The 23,481-nt window shown below is 36.9% G+C and overlaps 1 protein-coding gene and 1 pseudogene across 1 annotated transcript; both read right to left on the minus strand.

Annotated features, from left to right (window-relative positions):
• Positions 1-1,771: 1,771 nt before the first annotated feature.
• Nudt21 (nudix hydrolase 21) lies at positions 1,772-23,312 on the minus strand. The gene is made up of 7 exons (XM_026395689.2): positions 23,073-23,312; positions 19,431-19,631; positions 18,555-18,618; positions 13,748-13,837; positions 8,550-8,625; positions 7,210-7,324; positions 1,772-5,857 (listed from the first exon to the last, which is right to left on the minus strand). The coding sequence occupies exons 1-7, from the start codon at positions 23,186-23,188 to the stop codon at positions 5,836-5,838; spliced, it is 684 nt and encodes a 227-aa protein (XP_026251474.2). The 5' UTR covers positions 23,189-23,312; the 3' UTR covers positions 1,772-5,835.
• On the minus strand, positions 11,295-11,907 carry LOC144250435 (small ribosomal subunit protein eS12 pseudogene; annotated as a pseudogene).
• Positions 23,313-23,481: the final 169 nt, after the last annotated feature.

The following is a 23,481-nucleotide window of genomic DNA, read 5'->3' on the forward strand; positions in this document are numbered from 1 at the left end:
AGGCAACAGCACCAGAATTTAAAAGGATGGTCCTGCTTGGAAAAGAAATCCTACGGGATCCATGATGAGAGCTAAGGCTTCCCTCACCCTCATTTCACAGTACCATTTATGCCTTCTAGATTTGAGACTTTACAGGAGGCCCTTCACCCCAGTGACTGATAAGATGGAATTTCCTAGCATCTTTGTGACATGGGACTCTGGTTTACTTATTTTTATTATGGTGTTGGGGATTGAACCCAGTGCCTCACATGTGCTAGGCAAGGACTCTACTACTGAGCCACAACCCCAGCCCGGTGACTCTGGTTTGGTTTGACTTAAAGGAAATAAATGTGTTATTTCAAATAAAGTAATTTATGCAGGGTAAAATTCACATCTAGACAATTATTTGCTATTTCCATATTTTAATATATCTGGAGTCCTTTCATATGCATGATTTTCACCAGCCTATGAGAAAGCCTGAGTAGCTTTGTTACCTAAAGATTCTCAAAATCCAAGGAGCTAACTTTCACTCTAATCCAGTAGTCTTACCTATGGAATAGTCTCCCAAGCTGAACCAATGTGTTACACTGCTAAACAGACCTAAATTTACAGGGAAGCCATGCATGGTAGTGCAGGCCTATAATCCCAGCTACTTGGGAGGCTGAGGCAGGAGGATTACAAGTTCTCCGCCTCAGCAGTTTAGCAAGAGCCTATTTAAAAAAAAAAAAAAAAAAAAAAAGCAACCTGGGGATGGAGCCCCTCAAAGAGAGCAACAACTCACTTGTGTCCAGCTTTTATTGGGGGGTAGGAGGGAGACAGTTAAATCCCACCTAAGTATCACCTCTGGGCTCCAGACTGTTAGACTGCATTAGCTAACAACCTAAGGGCAGCCCTTGGTCATGCTGGCCTGGCTGACGGAACCCTGTTGACAGAATTCACATTTGGACTCTATTCTTATTCATCTTTGCTTTCCTAGGTCTGGGAATCTCTGGTCTGGTTTTTGTGCAGGGTCTTGCTGAAGATGTTTTGATAATTACACCCTTTTAAGCAAACATATTCTGTTTTCCCCTGAATTTATCTATCTTCCTCCTGTTTTAAGAGGTATAGCTTATATGACTGAGATTAGGCAAGGGTACGGAAATAGCTATCTTGTCAGATCTTGGGGCGCTACTGAGGCAGGTCTGTTGATCAACTGATTTGCTCTGTACTATTTTCTGTTTTTGGAGGTGGTGGAGATTGAGCTCAGGGAAGGTATATTCTACCACTGAGCTACACCCCCAGTCTGTACTAAGTGTCTTCTTAAATTCCTGATGCATTGCTCATGTCTTAACTTCTACCTAAGTAGTTCAAATCAGGAAAAAAAATTATTACGTAAACCAGCAGGCATGATGTGTCACACAACTTCAGTGCAAATTGGAGGGGTAAAAGGAGTCAACTCTCTGCCCATGAACAAAGTAAGTCCCCAATAATATGAACAAGATGCAGTTTATCACTTAACAGTTACAACTTCCAAATCAGTCTACAGGCTCCAAATCCAGTGCCCCCTTCAACTGCAGGAAACCAAACTGGCTAAAAACTCGCTCATACACAATGGGGAGCCAAAGGAGGAGCAGTATCAATGGCCCAGGCCAACAGACTCTCAACATGGGCCAGCTGTCTCTTACCAACAAACCGCAGCCAATGATACTGGGAAAAAACAGTGTGAGAAGATTTCTACTGGCACACATAGGACTATCCCAGTCAGTAATTCTGTTTTAAATATTTTTATTGAAATGACAATGAAATAAAAAAGAACAGTGACCATTTTAATCAAACTCTTGCTTTACAAATATAAAAATATAACCAAAACTTCAAACCATTTCTTTTATACATTTCCTATAAACAATATCAGAAAAATTCTCAAAGCCAAACTGTAAATGGTACTTGTAGTATACCATAATGTGAATACAGTAATCAAAAGTTCTTCTTTTGTGGTGCTGGGGATTGAACTCTGGGCCTCTCATGCATGCTGGGCAAATGCCCTACCACTGAGCTCCACCCCCATTCAAAGGTTTCATTTTTTTAAACATTGATTTTTCCTTCAACACAACAGCATAACCAACATATTTGGGGGGGGGGGGGTAACTGGGGATTGAACCCAAGGATGCTTTGCCACTGAGCTACATTCCCCAGCCTTTTTAAATTTCAAAACAGGGTCTCACTAAGAGGCTTAGGGCCTCACTAAATTGCTGAAGTTGGCCTCAAAGCTGCAATCTTCCTGCCTCAGCCTCCCAAGTCACTGAGGTTAGACACGTTTGTCTGCACTTGGCTGTTAATCAACATACCTTCCCAACTTTATTCTTAATAATTCCTGGGATTAAAAAATACACCTAACTTGGCTTAATTTAGATTTATAGGTCTTAGTGTTTTTTTTCCCACAAAACAGGTTTGATACTTATGAGCTAATATTAAAATGCATTTTATGGGGATGGTAATATAGCTCAGTGGTAGACTAATTGGTCCTGGGTTCAATCCCCAACATGGCAAAACAAAACAACAATAGAAATTTAAGGCTGGGATGTAGCTCAGTGACACAGCACTTGTTAAGCATGGGCAAGGCCCTGGGTTAGATCGCCAGCCCAGAAAAGCGGGGGGCGGGGTGAAGCATGGCTCAAGTCAAATAACAGTATTATTTATTATTTCTCATTATACGTTTATTTTCTTGGGGTGGAGCAGGTACTGGGGATTGAATCCAGGGGTGTTTTACCACTGAGCTATATCTCCAGCCTTTTAAATTTTATATTTTGCAACAGGGTTTTTCTAAGTTGCTGAGGTTGGTCTTGAACTTGCAGTCCTCCTGCTTCAGCCTCCAGATTCATTGGGAATCCTAGGCTCTCATTACACATTTAAATAACAAAAGCAAATCCCTTGAAATGAGTTTAACCCATACAATAAGTGATGTAAAAACAAGTGGAATAAGTATGGGAACATCAAGTCTTATATTACAGAAGCTGATTTGTATTACAGAGAAAACCCACTAAGCCTTCTATAGCAAGGCAACATGTAAAGCTGCAAATTCTCTGCAACAGCCTTAGCGATCAGCACACATTGTTCCAAACATACTAGTAAAACATTAAGTTTGAGGAACTAAAATATGGAAAAGCTACTCCAAGCATTTCATCTCAGGTGACTAAGCAAGTAGTTTAAATAGCTGAGGGCCTAAGTGTCAGATTATTTAAGAAAGGAAACTGTAAACTGACAGTTGCTGGCCTGATGAATGTGAAGGTTGTCCTCCACCTCTTTTGTAAGAAAACAGACCTGCTATTAGATTATTACATTTTATCCAAATACAATTAATGTTAATTTAATGGGACCCTTAAATTCCAAAAATAACTGAATGCTGGTTATTCAAAAACTTTGAAATATGTTACAGTACAAATTATGTACAGAACGATGCCATTTTAAGTATTGCCTACTTTTTTTAAAAAAGGAAGAAAAAAATTAAAATGCTTAAAACAACATAAAAAAAATCTCATTTTCCTCTAAAGGGATGTCAATACTGAATATGACTTCAAACAAGAACTAAAACTGAACTAAAAATTTCTTCTCCCTACTTTATTATAAACATTTTGTAGTGCCACTTAGTATACTGTTTTAAACAGAATATGTACTACTTGGAGTATTCATGGAAAATAAGATAGCATAAATCATGGTTATAAATTGTAAAAGTGGGCTTTCATTTATAAACAACCTGGGACACAGTAAGTACTCAAAAATATGCCTGTTAAAAACTATCCAATATTTAGCATGAAGATCATTGGAATGCAAATTTTAAAACTTAGTTCTTGAAGGAGTATGGTAAGAAATTATGAATCAGACAATCTTAATATTAATCAGTGCCCACATTCTCTTTTAAGGCTTAAAATAAATAAACCAAATTTTAATCCCTCAGGTTCTATATCTATGAAACTTAAAATACTGGGATCCAAGTTTTAGTTGGTGTTTGTGCAATATGAATTTTACATTCAAAACCAGATCTCTTACATCCCCAAATCAGTAACCCAGCCAACTTAAAGGTTTTGCTCACTAGGTTCTGGTATATAGATGACTGACTGTAGAACTTGTACAAGTGACCAAGATTTTCTAGGTCAAAGTGTGAGTTACAAAGGGCAATAACTGGCCTTGAATCAGATGACTTTAACTCAAACACTCTTTAGACTAACAGCATGTTTAAATCACTACCCTCCCAGAATTGCAAGAGCTCACATCTGAAATTTATCTTTTCACTTATATGCCAAAGCAGTCATGGGAAATGAACTGGATCAACCTATCTGCATCTCTATATTCTCCAACCGGAAGGATCAACTAAAGACTCTAGCATAATGTAAATCAGAGGGACAAGACTGTTAGCCCTTGAGGGAAGAGGACTATTTAAAGGATTAGTGACTTTTTCAAAGGACAAAACTCTTCACTTTTGGTCAGGAAGACTGGTACTCATCTATTACAAAGAATGAGCACAGGTACATCAATGCTTCACAATTGTGTGAATATCTGATAAGACTCCAACTAAATAAATGTGAATGTTTACAATTCCTCAGCCACTCTTGGCCCGATCAGGTCTGAATAGGGAAGAGCATGACATATCTTTGACCACTCCATATTCAGACTACCAGCCTTGTGATCAGTACCATAAAAATATATGAACTAATCAAAAGTTCATCTCTACCTATCAAAAACTTACCAAACTTGCAAGCTATACCTTGCAAGATTTCTTTCACATTAATCCTATAGTCAACAAGTCTATAATGATGCATAAACAATACACTTTTGACCATAAAATAATGGTGCAACCAGCAGAGTCCCATTGAATCTAACTGGATGGTGTTCGTGTAAGTTTTTAAAAATTTGGTACTTTTCTCTTATGCTGACAAAATCTGTCTTCTACCCTGCACCCAGAATTCAGTTGATTTTGATTATTCCAAAAAAAATTTTTAAAGCCTTTTGTCACTTGCTAAAACAAGGTTTCCATCTCTATGGATATAAACTCAAGTTAGTTGAGATAACTCTGCAAGCTGAGACTTTATAACCTAATAGTATTACCATGGCTCTAAGGATAATTAAAAAACAATTTCACAATAGCACAAATAATTAATAAACCCACTGTATAAAAAAACAACACTACATGAGCTCTATCTAGAAGGGTCTCTTTTTTGTACCAATTCCCATGACTTTGCTAACCCAGTATATTTTAACGATTTCCCCTATGTTTAATATCTGTTGTTACTGAGGCCTAGATGGCTGTAAAACATACTGGTAAGTTAATATCCCGGGAGTTCTCAGCAAGAGAATTCACAAGAGTGTAAAGTGTGGTACAGGAATTGCACCTTGGACTCAATCAGACAAATTAGCTCCCAAGAGTAATGAAAGATCCTCATCACAAACCAGTAATGGGTTTGGAATATGTGCCCCAAAATGGTACTGGAGCAAGGGTCCCACAAACTCAACTAACCTAAACTGCCACTGTTTTAATGTTCACCAGCCTAGAGGAGGGAAAGAACAATCCTCAACTTTTGAGATTTTCAAAGTTTAATGAGAAATTAAAAAAAGAATACAAATAGAAAGAAGTTTGCTTTCTTTAATGTTGTACAAAAAATTATGAGTAGAACCAAAAGTAAATAAACATTATCACATTTGTTTACACCACTCTCTAGTTCCTCATATTAACTTTACTATTCAAACAATAGAAAGTAGCGGCAATTTAGGGATTGGGAAAGGGATAAAAACCAAAAAAACTTTACTAAGACGTTTATTCTTCTACACTGTGTATAGCTGTGCTCACAGAGACGGCTTCTTTTACTTCTCCTCTGCTGCAGGTATTCAGTTGTATATAAAATTGAACCTGAATTTTAAAAAGAACAATACCTTTATTAAAAACAGTATTTGTTACATAGTTTCCACTGTAGATGATAAGGGAACTAATCAGGATGTTTCTACCCTCCCTTGACATGATTACCATTTTGTACCTCACCAATCATTACCTTCTACATTAGATAAGTGTTGCTGGATATTTATATTGAAAAAAAATTAAAGACTATATATTTGATTGTCAATTATCAAGTTCCTTGAAGGCAGGAAAAGTTTTTACATGTCCTTGTATTCTGATCACTCAGCACAGTTCTATACCCAACAGGTAGGAGCTTAAATGAACACTTTTTTTTTTCTTTTCATTTTTGAGTACTGGGGATTGAACTCAGGGGCATTCAACCACAGAGCCCCACCTCAAGCCCTATTTTTTGTACTTTATTTAGAGACAGGGTCTCACTGAGTTGTTTAGCGACTCACTTTTTGCTGAGATTGGCTTTGAACTCGAGATCCTCCTGTCTCAACTTCCCAAACCACTGTGCACCACCATGCCCATCTATTTTTTTTTCATATACCATACTTCAACTTATAACTCATCAAGAGACCAAAGTGGAAGAACAAAAGACCAAGTTTGATTAGTGACTAAGTAGGCTGATTTCATATTTAACAAGCTTTCATACAGGGCTAAAATCACTACTGAAGTAGTTTTTAAACTAGCATTTATTTAGTACTTACCTGGAACCTAGCACTGTTCTAAACATTTTACGTGTTGTTCCACTTTTTTCTCATATACAGATGAAGAAACACGCAAATGGGTATAAAAGTTTGTCCAAGGTCACATTATCACTACTGAAAGTATAATTCAAATATAAACACTGACATAGACTCTACATCCATAATCACCATGGTATTATACAATTCTTATCTGGTTAGTTCTAAAAACTTTAACCAATACAACTTTTAAAAAATCCATTTCTCATCATTTTATCTGCTTAAAAATTTAAACTCCATGTAAAAATTTGGAAATTAATCACATATGCCCTTATTTAAGCCAAATATAGTAAATTCCAAAAAGGAAAGAGAATATATTACACCAAGAGATTCAATTTCCAGAATTTTATATAGACTCCCTTATACACTGTTGACTATTTCACCACTACCTTTTTGAATGAAGAACTCAAGCTTAACTATAGAGAACATCAGATCTCAGGAAGCAGTTGCATAAATGTCAGAACATCATGCCAATTGGTTTACACTTGACCCCAAGAGTCAACCTACAGTTTTAGTTTCCTTAAATACCAGATTTTGTGAACTGCCCCTTCTCAAGTGTCTCTGAATATTTTAAATTTGACAATTTAAATGGATGAGAAAATGTGCAACTTTCCATACCTGCTCAACAGCTGAGGGAGACTAGAAATGATGGGTCCATATCCTGGTGCATTGTCATACAATTCAAACAGTGGTGCAGCCACCAGCTTGTAATTTTTAGGGACTGCAAACAATGCTAAAATAAACAAAACAGGATTCATTTTCTGTAACTTCTCATATAATCACTAATTCTATTTTATTTCAAATTAATACACAATTTTAAATCTGAAAAACACGTCTAAGAAAAAAGATAATTCTCATCAATACATTTTGATTGTGTCTTCTATGCTAGAGATCAGTCACACATTTGAAACTAACCGATTCTCTTAAGAGATCCATGGTATTAACAACATGTACAACTTGATTATAAGTACTGCTCCAGGAGAAAGGAGAAAATAGCCTTGGGGTTATAATTCATTTTGAATCCCATTATAAAACCATTGTAAAAAATGGAATAATTTCTTGTTAAGTCACATATAAAGGTCTAAAGATTCTTTTTTTTTTTAAAGACTCTCTTTAAGGTTTCACTAGTTTTTCACAATATGAAAACCAATACCAAGAGCTGAAAAAGTATTAAAATACCATCATCTGCAAGACATAGTGATGCTTGCCTATAATCCCAGAGGCTCAGGTGGCTGAGATAGCAAGTTCAAGGCCAGTTCAGCAATTCAGCAAGGCCCTAAGCAACTTAGTGAGACCACATCCCAAAATCAAAAATAAAAAGGGCTAAGGATGGGCTGGGATTGTGGCTCAGTGGTGGAGTTTGATCCCCGGCACCACATAAAAATAAATAAATAAAAAGGTACTATGTCCATCTACAACTAAAGATTAAAAAAACAAGGGGAGGCGGGGGCAAGGATGTGGCTCAGTAGTAAATTGTCCCTGGGTTAAATCCCCAGACTCCCTCACACCTCTGGCAAAAAATGAAAAATACTACTATAATCTGGTATGTTAGGTTCTAAATTTACTTCTCCCTCAATACCATGACTGGCACAACTAAGAGAAACTAAAGTAATTCTGCATGAACATGCCACATTTTTGGTTTTACAATTAAAAATAAACAAAAAAACTCTAGTAACCTGGAAAAAACACAAATAGAAATATCCTTGAAAACATTCTACAAGTGTTTAGATGTGCCTTCAAAAAACAAAATAACTGTGGTGCACAACTGTAATCCCAGTGACCTGGGAGGCTGAGACACGAGAATCATGAGCTCAAAGCCAGCCTCAGCAAAAGCAAGGCACAAAACAACTCAGTGAGAGCCTGTCTCTAAATATAGGGCTGGGGATATGGCTTAGTGGTCAAGTGCCAGAGTTTAATCCCTATTACCCCCACCCCCACCCCCACCAAAGAAAACTTACCTTTCTCTTGAAGTTGAACCAGAAACAACTTCTTATGTTCCTTAGGCTTTGTAATGTGTGCAGGAATATATGGATACTAAAATAACAAATGAGAGTAATTTGTAATTTTCAAAACCAACAATTCTTTCTACCTCCCCACCTTTAATTATCAATATCTCACATTTCAGATGCTAAGGCCAACTACGAACCCTTCTCAGACCAAGTTCTTTATATTCTAAACACAATTTTAATTTAACATGTACTCCATCATATGCGTTTGTTTATTCCCCAATACACTGTAAACTGATGGTACAATATTACTTTCTAGTTTTCCAATTACCAGGATGGATTACCTAAAAGATATACTAATAAATAAGTATTTTCATTCATATAAAATAACAAGTAGTTATAAGTACTTGTTATTTTATATGAATATAAAATTCAAGGCAACTAAATATGAAGTCACATAATTTATGGCCCTAAGAAATTTACAACATGATGAAGTTTGACTTCAGTGTCATTACTGTTTTAAAATATCATTACAAGGTAAAATGCTCCAGAATCCTACGTGGAACATGTTTACTATGTTAAAAGTTTAAATATAGCCTGTGAGGTATTTGACAAGATGCTTTGTGTTCCTTCTTCCCTCAACAACCCTCCCAACTACACATACACAGCACACGCTAGACAAGCCAAGTAAGTGGAGTTCTGCCAGTTGGACAAAGTATAATTGCTTGGTAAAATGGAGAAAATATTTTAGACAATTTAAAGGGGTAAAAAGAATTAGAGAATGAAACTACTAGGTAAGAATGAACAGTTTTAGGGCTAGGGGCATAACTGAGTGGTAGATTGCCTGACCAGCATATGTGAAGGCCTGAGTTCAATCCACCAAAAATTTAAAGAACAACAACAACAACAAAAAACAAACCTAAGGGATTTTTCTCCTAACCCTACCATGTATACTTAACAAAAACTTCTGCTATATCTCCCCACAATACATTCACAAATTTATTTTGCTTCTGGAGTTTTATTTGAGGGCAAGAGAATTAAAAAGTGCTGAAAACAGACTTAAAAGGAAGGTAGAAAAAAAGTAGATGCTGCCAAAGGAGGTATTATCATCATCTACATTTTATAACTTCTACTAAAAGAGACCAAGAACCTTCCCCAAGATGACTCTGCTAAGTAGTGAAGCCAAAATTCAACAGCATCTGTTCAACTCTTTATCTAATTATAAAAGTCTATGTGGCTTTTCATTGTGTTACTCACTGGCTCCTAACCAGAATTTGTGCTAAGTTCATTATACATCACAGCCATTCCTAAAAAAAATGGTTTGAGGTGATGTCCAAGGCTTTGGAGGTCCCCTAGACACATTAGCAGCAGAGAAACAAACACACTAGCAGCTAAGATCTGAGAAGTGACTTAAATAGCACATAAAAAAAAAAAAATTAAAAATAAAACCTGTGGCTCCCATATAACAAAAGCTCCCAAACTGTGACCAAACCAATGTGAGTGCCATTACCCTAATTTTCTTCCACTTGAAGCTACAGTTCCTTTTTTTTTTAAGCCTGTCTTCTACAGTCCTGGACTTAATGTCTAAGGCAATTACACTCTTATCCTAAAAGACTGTAGGGAGCTTATAATTTCGTAACTTCTTCCCACTGGGGCCTACCTAAAATTCTAGGTTTACTAACTAACTATACAATCCTTTTGTACCTGATACTGCCAGGACTTCGGCAAAGGGAAGCATTCTAGGACCATGGCAGAGGAGATGGATGAGAGTATTCAGAAAGTAGACTGTAAAGCAATTTCCAATTAGGTCAGATAATGTTCAAAAAACCAAAATCAGTTAAGAATAATTGCTCTGATTATTTTTTTCTTTCCACATTTTTTTATTCGTGCATTATAGCTGTACATAATGATGGGATTTGTTTGCTCTGTGTCTTTTTGAACAAAAAGCAATTTTTTTTTCTGTATGGAATTAAAGCCAAGACACAGACAGATATGTTCTCGGCAATTCTTAGGCAGTGTGCACTAGCACTTCCAAGCCCTGTGTCCTCCTATACCTCTGCTATGCAAGACAGTCAAATGAGAGAGCACAGAATCATCTTTTGTTTGGCCAATATTTTGTGGATTGCTTGACCTAGAACATCCTGTCATGCAAAGAAGCTATCAAGCCACAGGGCCTTTGGCCAAAAGAATGCAGGATCCAACTTTAAGATGTTCCTTCACCAGCCAAAGTAGGAAAATCTAAGCATCAATAACATTATCAATCACTACAATAGATTAAAATACATCAAATGTATTTAAATTCTTGAGGTCATACTGACACTTCAAAAGGTTACTGAAACATACTTTTTAAAATATATTTTAGTTGTAGCTGGACACAATCTCTTTATTTTTTTATGTGGTGCAGAGAATTGAACCAGTGCTTCACATATGCTAAGCAAGCACTGTACCACTGAGCCGCAGCCCCAGCCCCTAAAACATAATTTTTGTGCCCAATATGACAGAACCACATTCTCCCTCAGATTTCAGGGCAGCTGTGTTTGGAAGTGTCAGAAATTTCCCTGCTTGCTATTGTTCCGCTCCCTGTTTTTCAGAATCTAAGCTTTTCCAAACCCCGAAACATCTCTCAACTCATGCTCATACCCAACATGAAAGTGCAAGGGAGTTAATGTAACTCTCACACGATGGGGAGAGGGGTCTCTGGCCTTCTTTCTTCTTTTCTGTGTGTATGTGTGTGCACATACCACATTTTTTATTTGCTTATTTCTTGCATTTGAAGTACTTTTTAATGACATCCTTGACCTGAGATTCTTTGCCATAGTCCTTAAGCACTATAAAACTGTTAAGCACTTTAAGAGATTTGCCCTTTCAATCAATTTGACAGAAGCCTACCTATTCTCCCAGTTTCTTGTTGTCATCTATCTTAATTAGGCTGATATTGTGCTTAGCACAAAGGGCCTCCTCAAACTTGACACACATGGGCTCATTACAGTCGGATGCAAGCACACAAAGATGGGCTTGTCTCTCCTTTTTTATTTAGCTTTATTTTATTCATTTATTTTATGTAGTGCACGTGCTAAGCAAGCACTCTACCACTGAGCCACAACCCAGCCCCTGGGCTTGTCTCTTATCTAAGGTTCCAGCAACTTTGCATATTCCATGTGTAAGGCCTTCATGGATGAGGACAGTCTTCAATAATGACGTCCATCATACCTCCAGCCGCTTTATACCAGATGGGTAAAGCCAATCTTGAATGTACCTGAGCCTCTGTGGGACTCAGCAGCGGCAGGGAAAGAGTCTGCTCTCTGTCTTTCTGATGGGCAATTCTGAAGTACAGTCCACATGGCTGCTGACAGTCCTTAGCTGGATTCATTTAGTTGCCCTAGTTGCCCTCAGTTGTAATAAGATCAATAATAATGTTCCTCCTCCTCCTTTAAAAAAAAAAAAAAAAACATTCTGCAGCTGCTACTCTCCTCTCTCTCTCTCCCTATACTCTTCTGTTTCCTGTAATCACTTCCCAGAACTATCTACACCAAAGTCTATGTCTTATTTTGAAGAAAGTCAAGTGTCTGCAGGATGCTAAATAATGAACTCATTCTTCTGAAAACTGGTAAGTAAAAGAAAAAAAGAATATTTTTTCTTATACACATTATACACCTCTTTATAAATAAGCAACAATTTATCTTTACATAAGTGTTACAAACCTAATGAATTCACAGATCCAGGAAATTCTCATCAATTAGTTAATATTATAAAACGAAACAACCAGATATTCTAAATACCAGATGGGGATGCCAGTCTCTAGATGACACCCAATGATCCCTGTCTCCTTGCATTCACACCTTTGTGGAGTGTTCTCCCAATGCACTAGAAGGTGATCAATAACGTACATCAGCATCAATGGTATTCCACTGCTTAGATGAGGTATAAGAAACTGTAGCTTCCCCTGTGGTCACTTTCACTGTCACCCACCATCTCTTCAATTACAAGCCAATTGAGGAAGCCAGTTGTATTACTGAAAGTTATCCTTTGGAGATGTTCTTATGACAAGTAATTGAGGGAGGCCTTGTGTCAACAGCCAGCAAAAACTGAAGCCTTTAGTCCAACAGCCCAGAAGAAACTGAGGGGTTACATGTGAGCTTGGGATCAGAGCCTATCCCAGCAATGCAGTCCCAGCTGCCAATTTAACTTCATGAGACCCTAAGCTGAACTACCCTGCAAGGTAGTTTCCAGATGCCTAACCCTGGGAAACTAAGATAACACATTTCTGTTATTTAGGCCACTAAGTTTTGAGGTATAGGTTGATTATACCTTATCAGAAATGCTTAGAACCAAAGCATTTCAGATTTTGGAATTTTTTTCAGATTTTTGGAATACTGGTAAAGACTTAACCAGTTGAATATCCCTAATTAAAAAATCAAAAATTCTAAAACCAAAAACTTTTTGAGTGTCATGTCAACCACAGCACTCTGGACTTAAATGCTTGATTTTAGGAATGCTCAACCTGTAATCTGTTACACAGGAATAGATATATAAATATATCATCAATGATAAGCCTTGTTACTCCCTCTTCTCCCCACATAAAGACTGAATTCAATCTTTTGATCAAACTATCAATTTATAGGACATACAGGAGAAAGAAATACGTGTCCAATGAAAAAAGGGGGATGCAAATCAGCAAAGGAAACACTAAGACTTTAAATAGCCTGTTTTCATCATTAATAAATTACAAAAAGAAAGAGACAACCTAAAGGAGTTAAAAAAACTATGCTAATTGAAACAAATATAAAATAGAAATAATCAAGACAGTAAAAACAGTGACTGTATATGATATTATGAACTATTTCTCATTTTTTAGTACAATAATGGTTTAAAAGGTCCTTATCTTTTATGATTCAAACTAAAGTATTTACAAGTGAAATGATATCTAGGATTTGCCTCACAAAAATCTAAGCAGATAAAAACATGTATGACCATGAGTTGGTGGATGACAGTAACAGGATTCACTTATTACTAGTCTCTCTACTTTTGTATATTTTTAAATTTTTCCTTTGAAAGAAATGAATATGTGGCATTGTCATTTGTTAACTAAATGAAGGAGGGGAGAAAAGAAAACTCAAAGTCAAATAGTACTTTGATCATTTTTTAAATGTCTAGAATTTAATCATCTTTTTGTTTCTCCAAATGTCCTGCAAAGATAACTGAACACTGACCTGAGGAGGTTCAAAATTTGGTCTCCACCAGTTACCAATGCAGTCATCAATGACCCAGTCTTGCAGGACCCCATCTTGACGACCCAGTATCTGTCAAAAGAAATGACATAGCTAGTAAACTAAATATACTTACTCACGAACACCCTTCTTTGATGAAGAGACTATTTCTGGCAGCACTCCTAGTAGAGACATACAGCTAGTTAATGTGCCTTCCTTATATAATTCCTTGTTTATTATCTATGTCATTCTGCCCAAGATAGACACTGTTGGTTCAAAATTAGCATTCTACTATGAACATAATGCTATATAGGGCCAACAAATCTGTTACTGTGCTCTGGGTATACACAGAAAACCCAAGGTCATCAGACAATTACATCAACCAGCAATACAAGAGTTTCTCTAGAATCAACTAGAGCTTCTATGAATTCTCTACCTAACCAAGTTAGAAATATTTTCAAAATACACAATCTTCGTTTTTATTATTCTGTTTAACATTAAACTTAGTTAACTTGATCAAAAGTATAATCTACACATTTGCATTGTTCAAAAATGGTTCTACAAGGTTCATATAGTAAGAAAGGGAAGTTATCTGTTCCGCTTCACCTGTTCCCACTGGCTGCAACATTCAACTCAGCTGTTTATTCCTCTGTTGCCTCTATTTTTAAACATACTGTTTTAGACGACCAGAAAACTCATAAAGATAGTTCAAAGACTTTCCATGTGCCCTACACCTGGTTTCTCCTTTTATAACTAATGTACCAATACATAATTACCAAGTGAAATCCATACTTTACTCAGAAATCCTTAGTTTTTCACCTAATGTCCTTTCTGAGTCCTAAGATCCCATTCAGGATATCACAATATATTTGGTCATCATTTCTCCTGGGGCTCCTATGGACTATGCCAGATTCTCAGACTTTCCTTGTTTTTGATGATCTTGACAGTTCTGAAGTCTACTGGTCAGCTTCTGTAGAAAGTCTCTCAATTAGACTGAGATAATGAATCTTTGGGAGGAGGACCACAGAGGCAAAGTGCCACTCTTACAGCATCACATCAAGGGAACCACTTACCACTAATATCAACCTTTATCACCTGGTTGAGGTCCTGTTTGTCAGATTTATCCAACGTAAAGTTACATTTTTAAACACATTCTTTTATGACCATTTCTTGATTACTTTTATTTTATTGCGGGGGGGGGGGGGGGGGGGAATAACCAGAGATTGAACCCAGGGGCACTTAACCTATGAGCTACATCCCCAGGCTTTTTTATTTTTATTTTGAAACAGTCTCCCTAAGTTGCTTAGGGCCTAAGTTGCTGAGGCTAGCTTTGAACTTGAGATCTTCCTGCCTCAGCCTCTTTGAGCAGCTGGGATTATAGGAATGTGCCAACGCACCAGGCTTACTTTTCAATTTTAAAAACCTAGAAGAACCCTATAATCTCCCTCTATTACACAAGAGAATTTAGATATTAAAACCATGTCACCCACTCATACTTTTTCTTCCTACATTCTCTCATTATCAACAAATTAATATACTTAGGTAGATCAGTCACAATAGTGACTAGTAAACGACAATTACATTTCCTTATTTGTACAACTATTTTTTTTTCTTTAGAGTTGATAAATGTTTGATTTCATTTACTATCACTATATTTATTCCCACATAATAATTTAAATTTCTTCCCAATTTAAGCATCAAATTACTCTATCAATTTCACTTTTTCAAAGAGATGTTATGCTCCAATCTACACTAGATGCACTCAGCCCTGCTTCACACAGCTAGAGTCCTAGGGCTTCCCTTGACCTTTCTCCTACAGTTTGATGCTCTCTAATATTCTGATCCTATATCTTCAGTCTTAGTTTACTTCTTCATTGTGGTAGTGAAAACCCTCTGAAGTTTCCTAAGCAAAGGTACAAGGAATAATACCAGTTTTTGAATCTCTTCATGTCTGGAAATAACTATTTTACCTGTACCCTTGACTTGTAAGACTTTAGACAGGAAATGCTAGGATGGAAATCACATTCTCTCAGAATTACAGGAGCATGCTCTAGTATCTTTTAGCTTCCAGTATTCTTTGTTGGCAGTCTGATGCCATTTCTGATTTTGATGCTTATATTAAAGTGTATGGCTGCCCAGTCACTCTCCTCCACTTTGGAAGCTTTGAGTACCTTCTATCATCATTGGTCTAAATTTTCATAATGATGTACCTTTGGGTGGATTTTTAAATACTCTTTATAGAGGGCAGGCCAGGAGGTCTTTTCAGATGTCCTTTGGGCTTGGGAAATTGTCTCAAATTATGTTTTGCTAATTCTTATTCCTCAGTTCTATTTACCTATAGTTTATATTGGTCATTTTAAAAATGAACACTAATTTTGTTTTTTTCTAATCTACATTCTTTTTATCTTTTCATTTTATTTTCTGATAGTATGAACTACCTTTTAACCCACCACTGAGGTTTTTGCCCTAACATTTTAAAAAATATTCATGAGGTTTTATTTTGGGTTGGTTAAAATCTTTTTTAAAGCATGCTTTGTCTCATAGATACAATATCTTCCCTTTTTAAAAATACCTTTATTTTATTTATTTATTTCTATGTGGTGCTGAGGATCGAACCCAGTGCCTCACACGTTCAAGGCAAGTGCTTACCACTGAGCCACAACCCCAGACCCACAATATCTTCTCTTATTGTACCAAGAAAATTAATCACAGTTTTGTCACTGAATTTTCCATTTCTCTTGAATTCCGTTTTTTAAAAAAATGTATGTATGTACACATGTACTTTTGTAGTACTAGAGATGGAGTCCAGGGCCTTGCTCATACCAGGCAAGCACTCTATACCAATGAGCTACATCCAGCCCCCTTTTGCTTCTTTTGACCTCTCTTATTAAAAAGCCTTTCCCACAAGTCTAGCATACTTGTTATCTGCTCACAATTAAGGATAAAGCATAAGAGGTTGAATTAACATCTCTGGGTGAATGAATGGCAGGGCTATGCTATTTCTTCAGGAAGACTCCCAAATAGCATCACTTGGGAGTTTTCCTTAGACTGGTCCCTCTCTCCAGAAACAAAATCTTCAGCCTTCTGCCTGGGTATGTAAGACTAATTGTTAACATTCCTCAGCTGGCCGGAAATTTTTTTATATAGTTCTGCTCCATCTATCACTAGATGCTCTGAGCTAGCTTCAGAGTTGGAGACATTATTCAGGATGGAAACTTTCACTTACTTCTCCCCATCCCCTAAACCTTTCAATGAAGGTTTCATTCTGTGATTCCATTGCTTTCTCTGTAGAATCAATCCCCAGCCACTCTGCCTAACTGTACAGAGTAGAAGACAATCTAGCTATATAAATACATCTTTTTATTTCATATTTTTTAATTGTCAATGGACCTTTATTTTATTTATTAATTTATTTATATGTGGTGCTGAGAATCAAACACAGTGTCTCACACATGCTAGTCAAGCTCTCTGCCACAGAGCCACAACCCCAGCCCTACAATACATCTATCTTATACAGACTTATCTAGCTTTCAACCCATTCAAGCACCGACCTTCATATGTACCTGGCACCTCTAATTCCTCAGACTCTGGTGTTCTTCACGGTTAAATTCTACTCTGCTCTCCTTCTGGACTGAGGCTTCTGCTAAGTCAATCATTATTTGCCCCTCCTAGCTCCTCCGAAAATTACGTTGTTTCTTTTTGCACTCTTTCAATCCTATTGGATTTATAAGTTTTTAAAGATATCCCTTTCCTGCCTCTTTGGTGGGGTTTTCAGAAGCATAGGTAAGTAGGTAGATTCAATCTACGTAAGTCCAAGCACAGGAAATGAAGAGTTATAACGCACTTTAACAAGTACTAGAAAGGGGCTGGGGCTGGGGCTGGGGCTGGGGCTGAGCGGCACCGCACTTGCCTAGCATGTGTGAGGCACCGGGGTCAGTTCTCAGCACCCATATAAGTAAATAAAGGTCTATCAACAATTAAAAAAATTTTTTTTAAATCATATTAAAAAGAAACAAGTACTAGAAAAACCAACCAAAAGTTCATAATGATAACTTAAACCCAAGTGTTAGTATAATGATTATTTTCTGAAAGTTGAACTTATACCTAAAGTTTATCTTTAGGTGATTTTAATTCTGGTTCTCCTTTACTTCTCTGTGCATCAAGGGTTTTGCAGAAGGTATGGATTAATTTTATTATTTAGAGGAAGACTGCATTTTAAATATAAAAAAAAAATCAATCATTAAAACAACCTACAGTTTTCAGTATCTACATATTTGAATCCAACTATTAAGAGGTAGACATTAGAATGATTTTTTTAAAAAAAGTAGTACAATTTGGGCAAATTTTAGAGACTTATTTTGGAACAAAACTATGAGCATTCATGTCTCCAGCTCCACTACACAGTAGCAGTATAATATCAAAACTATCTATATCCCAGTATCCGTATCTATAAAATAGGATTAGTAATAATGGTACCTACTTCCCAGAGCTGCTGTGATGATTAAAGTAGTGACTACAGGTAAAACATCTAGAACACTGTCCAGAACAGTAAATACTCAAGAAATGCTGGGCTTTTATTTATCATTATTGTTACATCAACATCTCAATTTTTAAAACATTTAGATAAACTTATAAGTTCAACTTTCAGAAAATAAACATTATACTAACACTGGGGTTTAAGCTGTATTTATTAAAAACTAAATATTCAAAATAAATTTATCCTTTTCACAAGACAAAAACAAAATTATATATAAGTTGATGATATTCAGATGGGCAATTAAACCGTCAAAGTGGTTAAACAGAAAAATACCTCTGTCATTAAGCGTTTTAGTCCTTCAACTTCATCTTCTCCTGGGTTAAGTTCACCACCAGGTCTGTATAAAGGTTAAGAATTTCAGCTTTCAACTTAATACAATTTGGGGATAACAACAAAAATACAATAGTAATTATTTCTCTCAATGTCATATAAGGCACTCAGAACAAACAAATGTCAAAAGCAGGGAAAAGAACATTCTGGAAAGTTGAATTCATAATGTTAATTCATTATGTTAATTCATAATGTTAATTCATCAGACTAACAGTATATTGTGCTGGTTTTAAACAGAAAAAATATATAACCCAGTATAAACATAAAGGTTAGCTATTGGACACCAATTCATCCCATATTCTCTCTGAAATCTATCCCATAATAATGGAGTCTAGAAATGCCCAGAAAGCATTGTCTAGGTCTGGACATTTTTTAAGAATTTCAATCTAAGTTTCTGAGAACTTTCTTTTTTGGTATAATTAATCAAAAAGCCATGGGCCAAGTAAATATTAAAAGATTTATGAGGTCAAATGATTGAACTATATTAAAATGAGACTAGAAAACACCATTCTAAGAAAGAAATAACATCAATTGCTCTTAGTAATGCTATGCTGACACCTGGAAACTGAGCTTGAACTAATCTGTTCCATGGGGTTTCTTCCAAGCTCAATCATTAACATCAATAATAATAGAAATGTGCAGATTTCTGTTTAGAAAAATAAATGAGCACTGTCCTGGAGAAAACACACTTTTTTTCCTTTCAAAAGACTCCACTGAACAGTGTTTGTTGAAATGAATAAATGACTAGGGACTAAAACTGTTACATAAGCCAGCCAACCTATTAAAAGTTGTCTTGCTGTTAATTCCAATACCACTTACAATTTGAAGAAAGTTGTTCCCAGCTGTAGCAGTAACACATGGGGTAGCCGGTGCTCATGTACAATCAGAACCCCTTCTACAGTCCTTCTCATTCCAATTTTATCAAATTCCTCCCTCATGCGCTGAAATCTGGCTGCAACAGAGCTGTCCTTCTCATAGAGGGGCTCTTTTGTACCAAAAGTATAATTGGTAAGAGGGTACCTGTGATCCAAAAATAAACATCTAGTATGAGAACTGATAAGCATAATTTTCCATAACAGATACCAACTACATCAAAAGAAAACATAATCAAAAGTGTTATCTTTGTGCTCAGAGACTTAGGATTTGTCTAAAGTTACACAATTAACAAATAAAATAGCAGAGAATAGAATATTGCTCTCTGAAGTCTTGAAATCAGAAAATCATTATGATCAAGTAGCTACTCCATAAATGAACTTTCAGGCATAGATAATGCTACTATAAGGCCCTTAAATGCTTAGAGAGGTGGTTATCTAGATATTGGTAATACTTTGGTTTTAAACCATGGCTGCTATATCAATAATTACCAACCTGATTCCTCTAATACTCTAGTCATAAATTCTATTAACTATAGGTGCTAATAGCTAATCCCCCCTTTTCCTATATTCTAAGCATTTCTCTAATTATTTTTCATTTCTCGAAGTCAATTATGATCAAATTTTTCTAGCACCAAAAGCTTTTCCATATCAACTTTCCTAGGTTCTTTCCTCTCTAAACCTACAAAGAGGCCTTCTTAGCCTTCTGCAAATTATTCTATTCAGTATCCTCATTCTTTCCCTCTCATTTGAATCTTCTACCCATCATATCTAATCTGAATACACTTTTCCTTATCAAGAACTCAAAATATGGTTTATATTGTTGAAGATAGCTGTCATCTTATTTAGTAAAGATCAATTTTTTCTTTACAGAGTTAAAACCCCACGTGTATATTTTATCACAAGCCACCCTGCAATACCTTGATTATATAAGCCTTTCAATAAAAATGTCTTAGCCACATTCTATCAAAAGCCCTTGATACTACATACCCAATACACTCTTTTTTTTTTTTTTTAAAGGGAATTGAACCCAGGGCACTTTTCATATCCCCCGCTCTTTTAATTATTTTGAGACAGGTTCTAAGTTGGTGAGGTTGGCCTCAAACTTGTGATCCTCTTGCCTTGGCCTCTAGGGCAACTAGGATTATAGGCAGGTGCCAATGGGTTTAAACACTCAGCCATTCTTGAAAAGAGAAATCAAAATTATCCAAACAAAAAAGTTACTTTAATTACAGAAGCCAAATTCTAGGCAAAAATAAAGTAGCTTTAAAATACATTTAAAAAGTATCCCTTCCAGGAGGCATTAAAGATTATAAGGAACTGTTCCCAGGAGTCCCAATGGTAAATCTAACATTGTCAATGTTAGCAGGAGCACACAGCACTATGTGTCAGGTAATTTTTTAAAAATACTTTACATAACATGTAGTTCTCAGAACCTAAATTAGAAAGATAACACATCTCTTTTGAAAGAGCCAGCTCCCATAGCAAGAAGGAGATGTTATCAAGATGAAAAGTTTGAATTTTCAGCTGTGAAATCAAAGTGCCAGCCCAAATACATACATGTTATGCTATTATAAGCATCATAAAGCAGGGGCTGGCTACATCTTTCTTATCACTCTTTATCCTGTATTAGGCACACTGCCTGGTACAAAGTAAGCATTCACACGGTATTTCATAGATGAAAATACTCTGGGGGACAGGGGACTTGTTTTCAATTTAATAGATCATTACTCAGCCAGGGGAATTGCCATTCACAACACAACAATTATTTCTAAATATCATATTTATATGAAAAGAAAAGTATTATAAATCGATTCATAACTTTTTTTAATATATTGAGGATTTAATGCAGAGGTGCTTTACCAATGGGCTACATCCACAGCCCCAATACATAGCTTTTTTTTTTTTTTTAATATATTGAGGATTTAACCCAGAGGTGCTTTATCAATGGGCTACATCCCCAGTCCTTTTTTTATTTTGAGACAAGGTCAAAAATCAAAACATTTTGTTCATAGCATCAATGCTACATAATGGCTTGTTGCAAACTGATCCAGTAATCAAGTAATCAATGCAAAAACATACAAAAGCTCAAGTGGGACCTAGTTCACATCATGACTGAAAGCAATCCAGAAATTGTGCTTTCATCCATTTTTAAAAGAACTCGTCTTTTCCCTTTCATAGGAATCTTATATGAGGACTTTTAAAAAGTAGTATCAAATTAAAGAAATTAAAGCACTACTACATGTTAATGTAATTAATACCTAAGGTTTTAACATTTATACACATGACTATCAACTAATTCCAAATTTTACAAATCTAATATTTTTATTATCCAAATTTCCAAACCAGCAACTGCTTTGCCAAACAACAATAAACATCTTTTCCATTTCAAGACACTTGTTTTATTTGAATATAAAACACTTATACTGTCTTACCAAAAAAAAAAAAAAAAGCAGCAAATCCTTGCATTTTTTAGACATAGACCAGTATAAACTGGCCACGTCCTCTATTATGGTCAGCACCACATTGCCTCAAAAATCAACCAAAAAAAAAAAAAAAAAGCATACTGACCCCACACACACAACACACCTGTAATTCCAGTAGCTTGGGAGGCTGAGGCAAGAGGATCTCCAAGATCAAAGCCAGCCTCAGCAACTTAGGGAGACTCTGTCTCTAAATAAAATATAAAAAGGGGTGGGGATGTGTCTCAGTGGTTAAGCGCCACTGGTACCAAGAAAAAAAAATACAATATCTTGAGCAAGACACACCCCAAATACCAATTACTTGTACCACAAGATTATGTTTGACAGTGACCTTGAAATGCAATGATATGCTTAAAGAGAAAGGTATGTTGAAAATAAAACAGCCCGCCATGGGTTCTCTGAGGCAATACTCTGGTTCGGTCCACTATCTAAAAGCCCCACCACCATAATAGCGTCCATACTCCCAAACTGAGGCCTACTGGTGCCCGGGATGCTGCTGCTGAGTTAGACAAGACATGTGAATGCACAGGGTAGGCCAGGTATCCCTGGGCAGTTAGATTAAAGGTGATGTATTCATAAGGTGAAATACTATACAGCACTTAAAAGGGGGGGAGGGAAACCCTAGACCCTTACATACAGATATGTCCCGAAATCTTACTCTGTTAAAGTGAAAACTGCAAAAAGGATGCTGTTACACCATTCGTTTCCAGTAAACACACACAAAGAAATACCCTACACGTGACGTGAAAGTATAAACACTGAATCGGAAAGATAAAAACCACATTTTGAAGCTGGTTACCTCCGGATAGGTGACAAAAAATTAGTTCAAAGCAAACTTCGATTTCACCAGAATGAATAAACTCAGAGGAATGGGAACAAGCTCTGTTTTCAAATGAACGAAACTTTTCCAAGAGGACTCTAAGCCCCAGGAGCTATGAGAACAGGAAGGGGCCTGAGGAAGAGAGGAAAGTGGCATCCCCGAGCGGGCGTCGGGGTGGCGGGGAGGCGTGCAGCTCGCCGACCCGCTGAAGGCGCGCGGGAAGCAGAAACGTCTCTAGGAGCGCTCACAAGGACAGGGATGCCCGCCAAGGCCGCGCCGCACTTACAGGTTGATGGTGCGCTCCAGGGTGAGGGGCTTGGTCTGCTGGATGTACTTGTTGCCAAACTGGGTGACCCCCCGGGGCCAGCCCGTCTGCGAACGATTGGGTGGAACCACAGACATGCTGGCGAGCTCCGGAAATGGCGGGGAGCAGAAAGCGGGAGTCAGGGGAGACTTTCCCCGTGCGGGCAGCGGTTATCAGCGTCCCGCTCAGCAGCCGCCGCCCGCCATTAACAGGAGAGCGCAATAGAAGGCGAACGCACGCCGGAAGTGAATCCGGGCTCTCTGGCGGCAGGAAGTAGAGAGGCGGAGGCCTTCCAGGCCGAGAGCCATTGAGCCAATCGCTGGCGAGATGATCTCAGTATCTGAAGCTTCCATTGATAAATCAGATTATGGGTTCCGCCTCCTCGTATTTT

Source organism: Urocitellus parryii, chromosome 15 (genome assembly GCF_045843805.1).
Source record: "Urocitellus parryii isolate mUroPar1 chromosome 15, mUroPar1.hap1, whole genome shotgun sequence".
NCBI lineage: Eukaryota > Metazoa > Chordata > Mammalia > Rodentia > Sciuridae > Urocitellus > Urocitellus parryii.

Coding starts and splice junctions, on each gene's coding strand:
- Nudt21 (XM_026395689.2), bottom strand. CDS start 23,188: ATGTCTGTGGTTCCACCCAATCGTTCGCAGACGGGCTGGCCCCGGGGG. Junction 8,626..13,747: donor CAAATTTTGAACCTCCTCAG/GTCAGTGTTCAG, acceptor TTGTTATTTTAG/TATCCATATATTCCTGCACA. Junction 5,858..7,209: donor CTCCCTCAGCTGTTGAGCAG/GTATGGAAAGTT, acceptor TTTAAAATTCAG/GTTCAATTTTATATACAACT.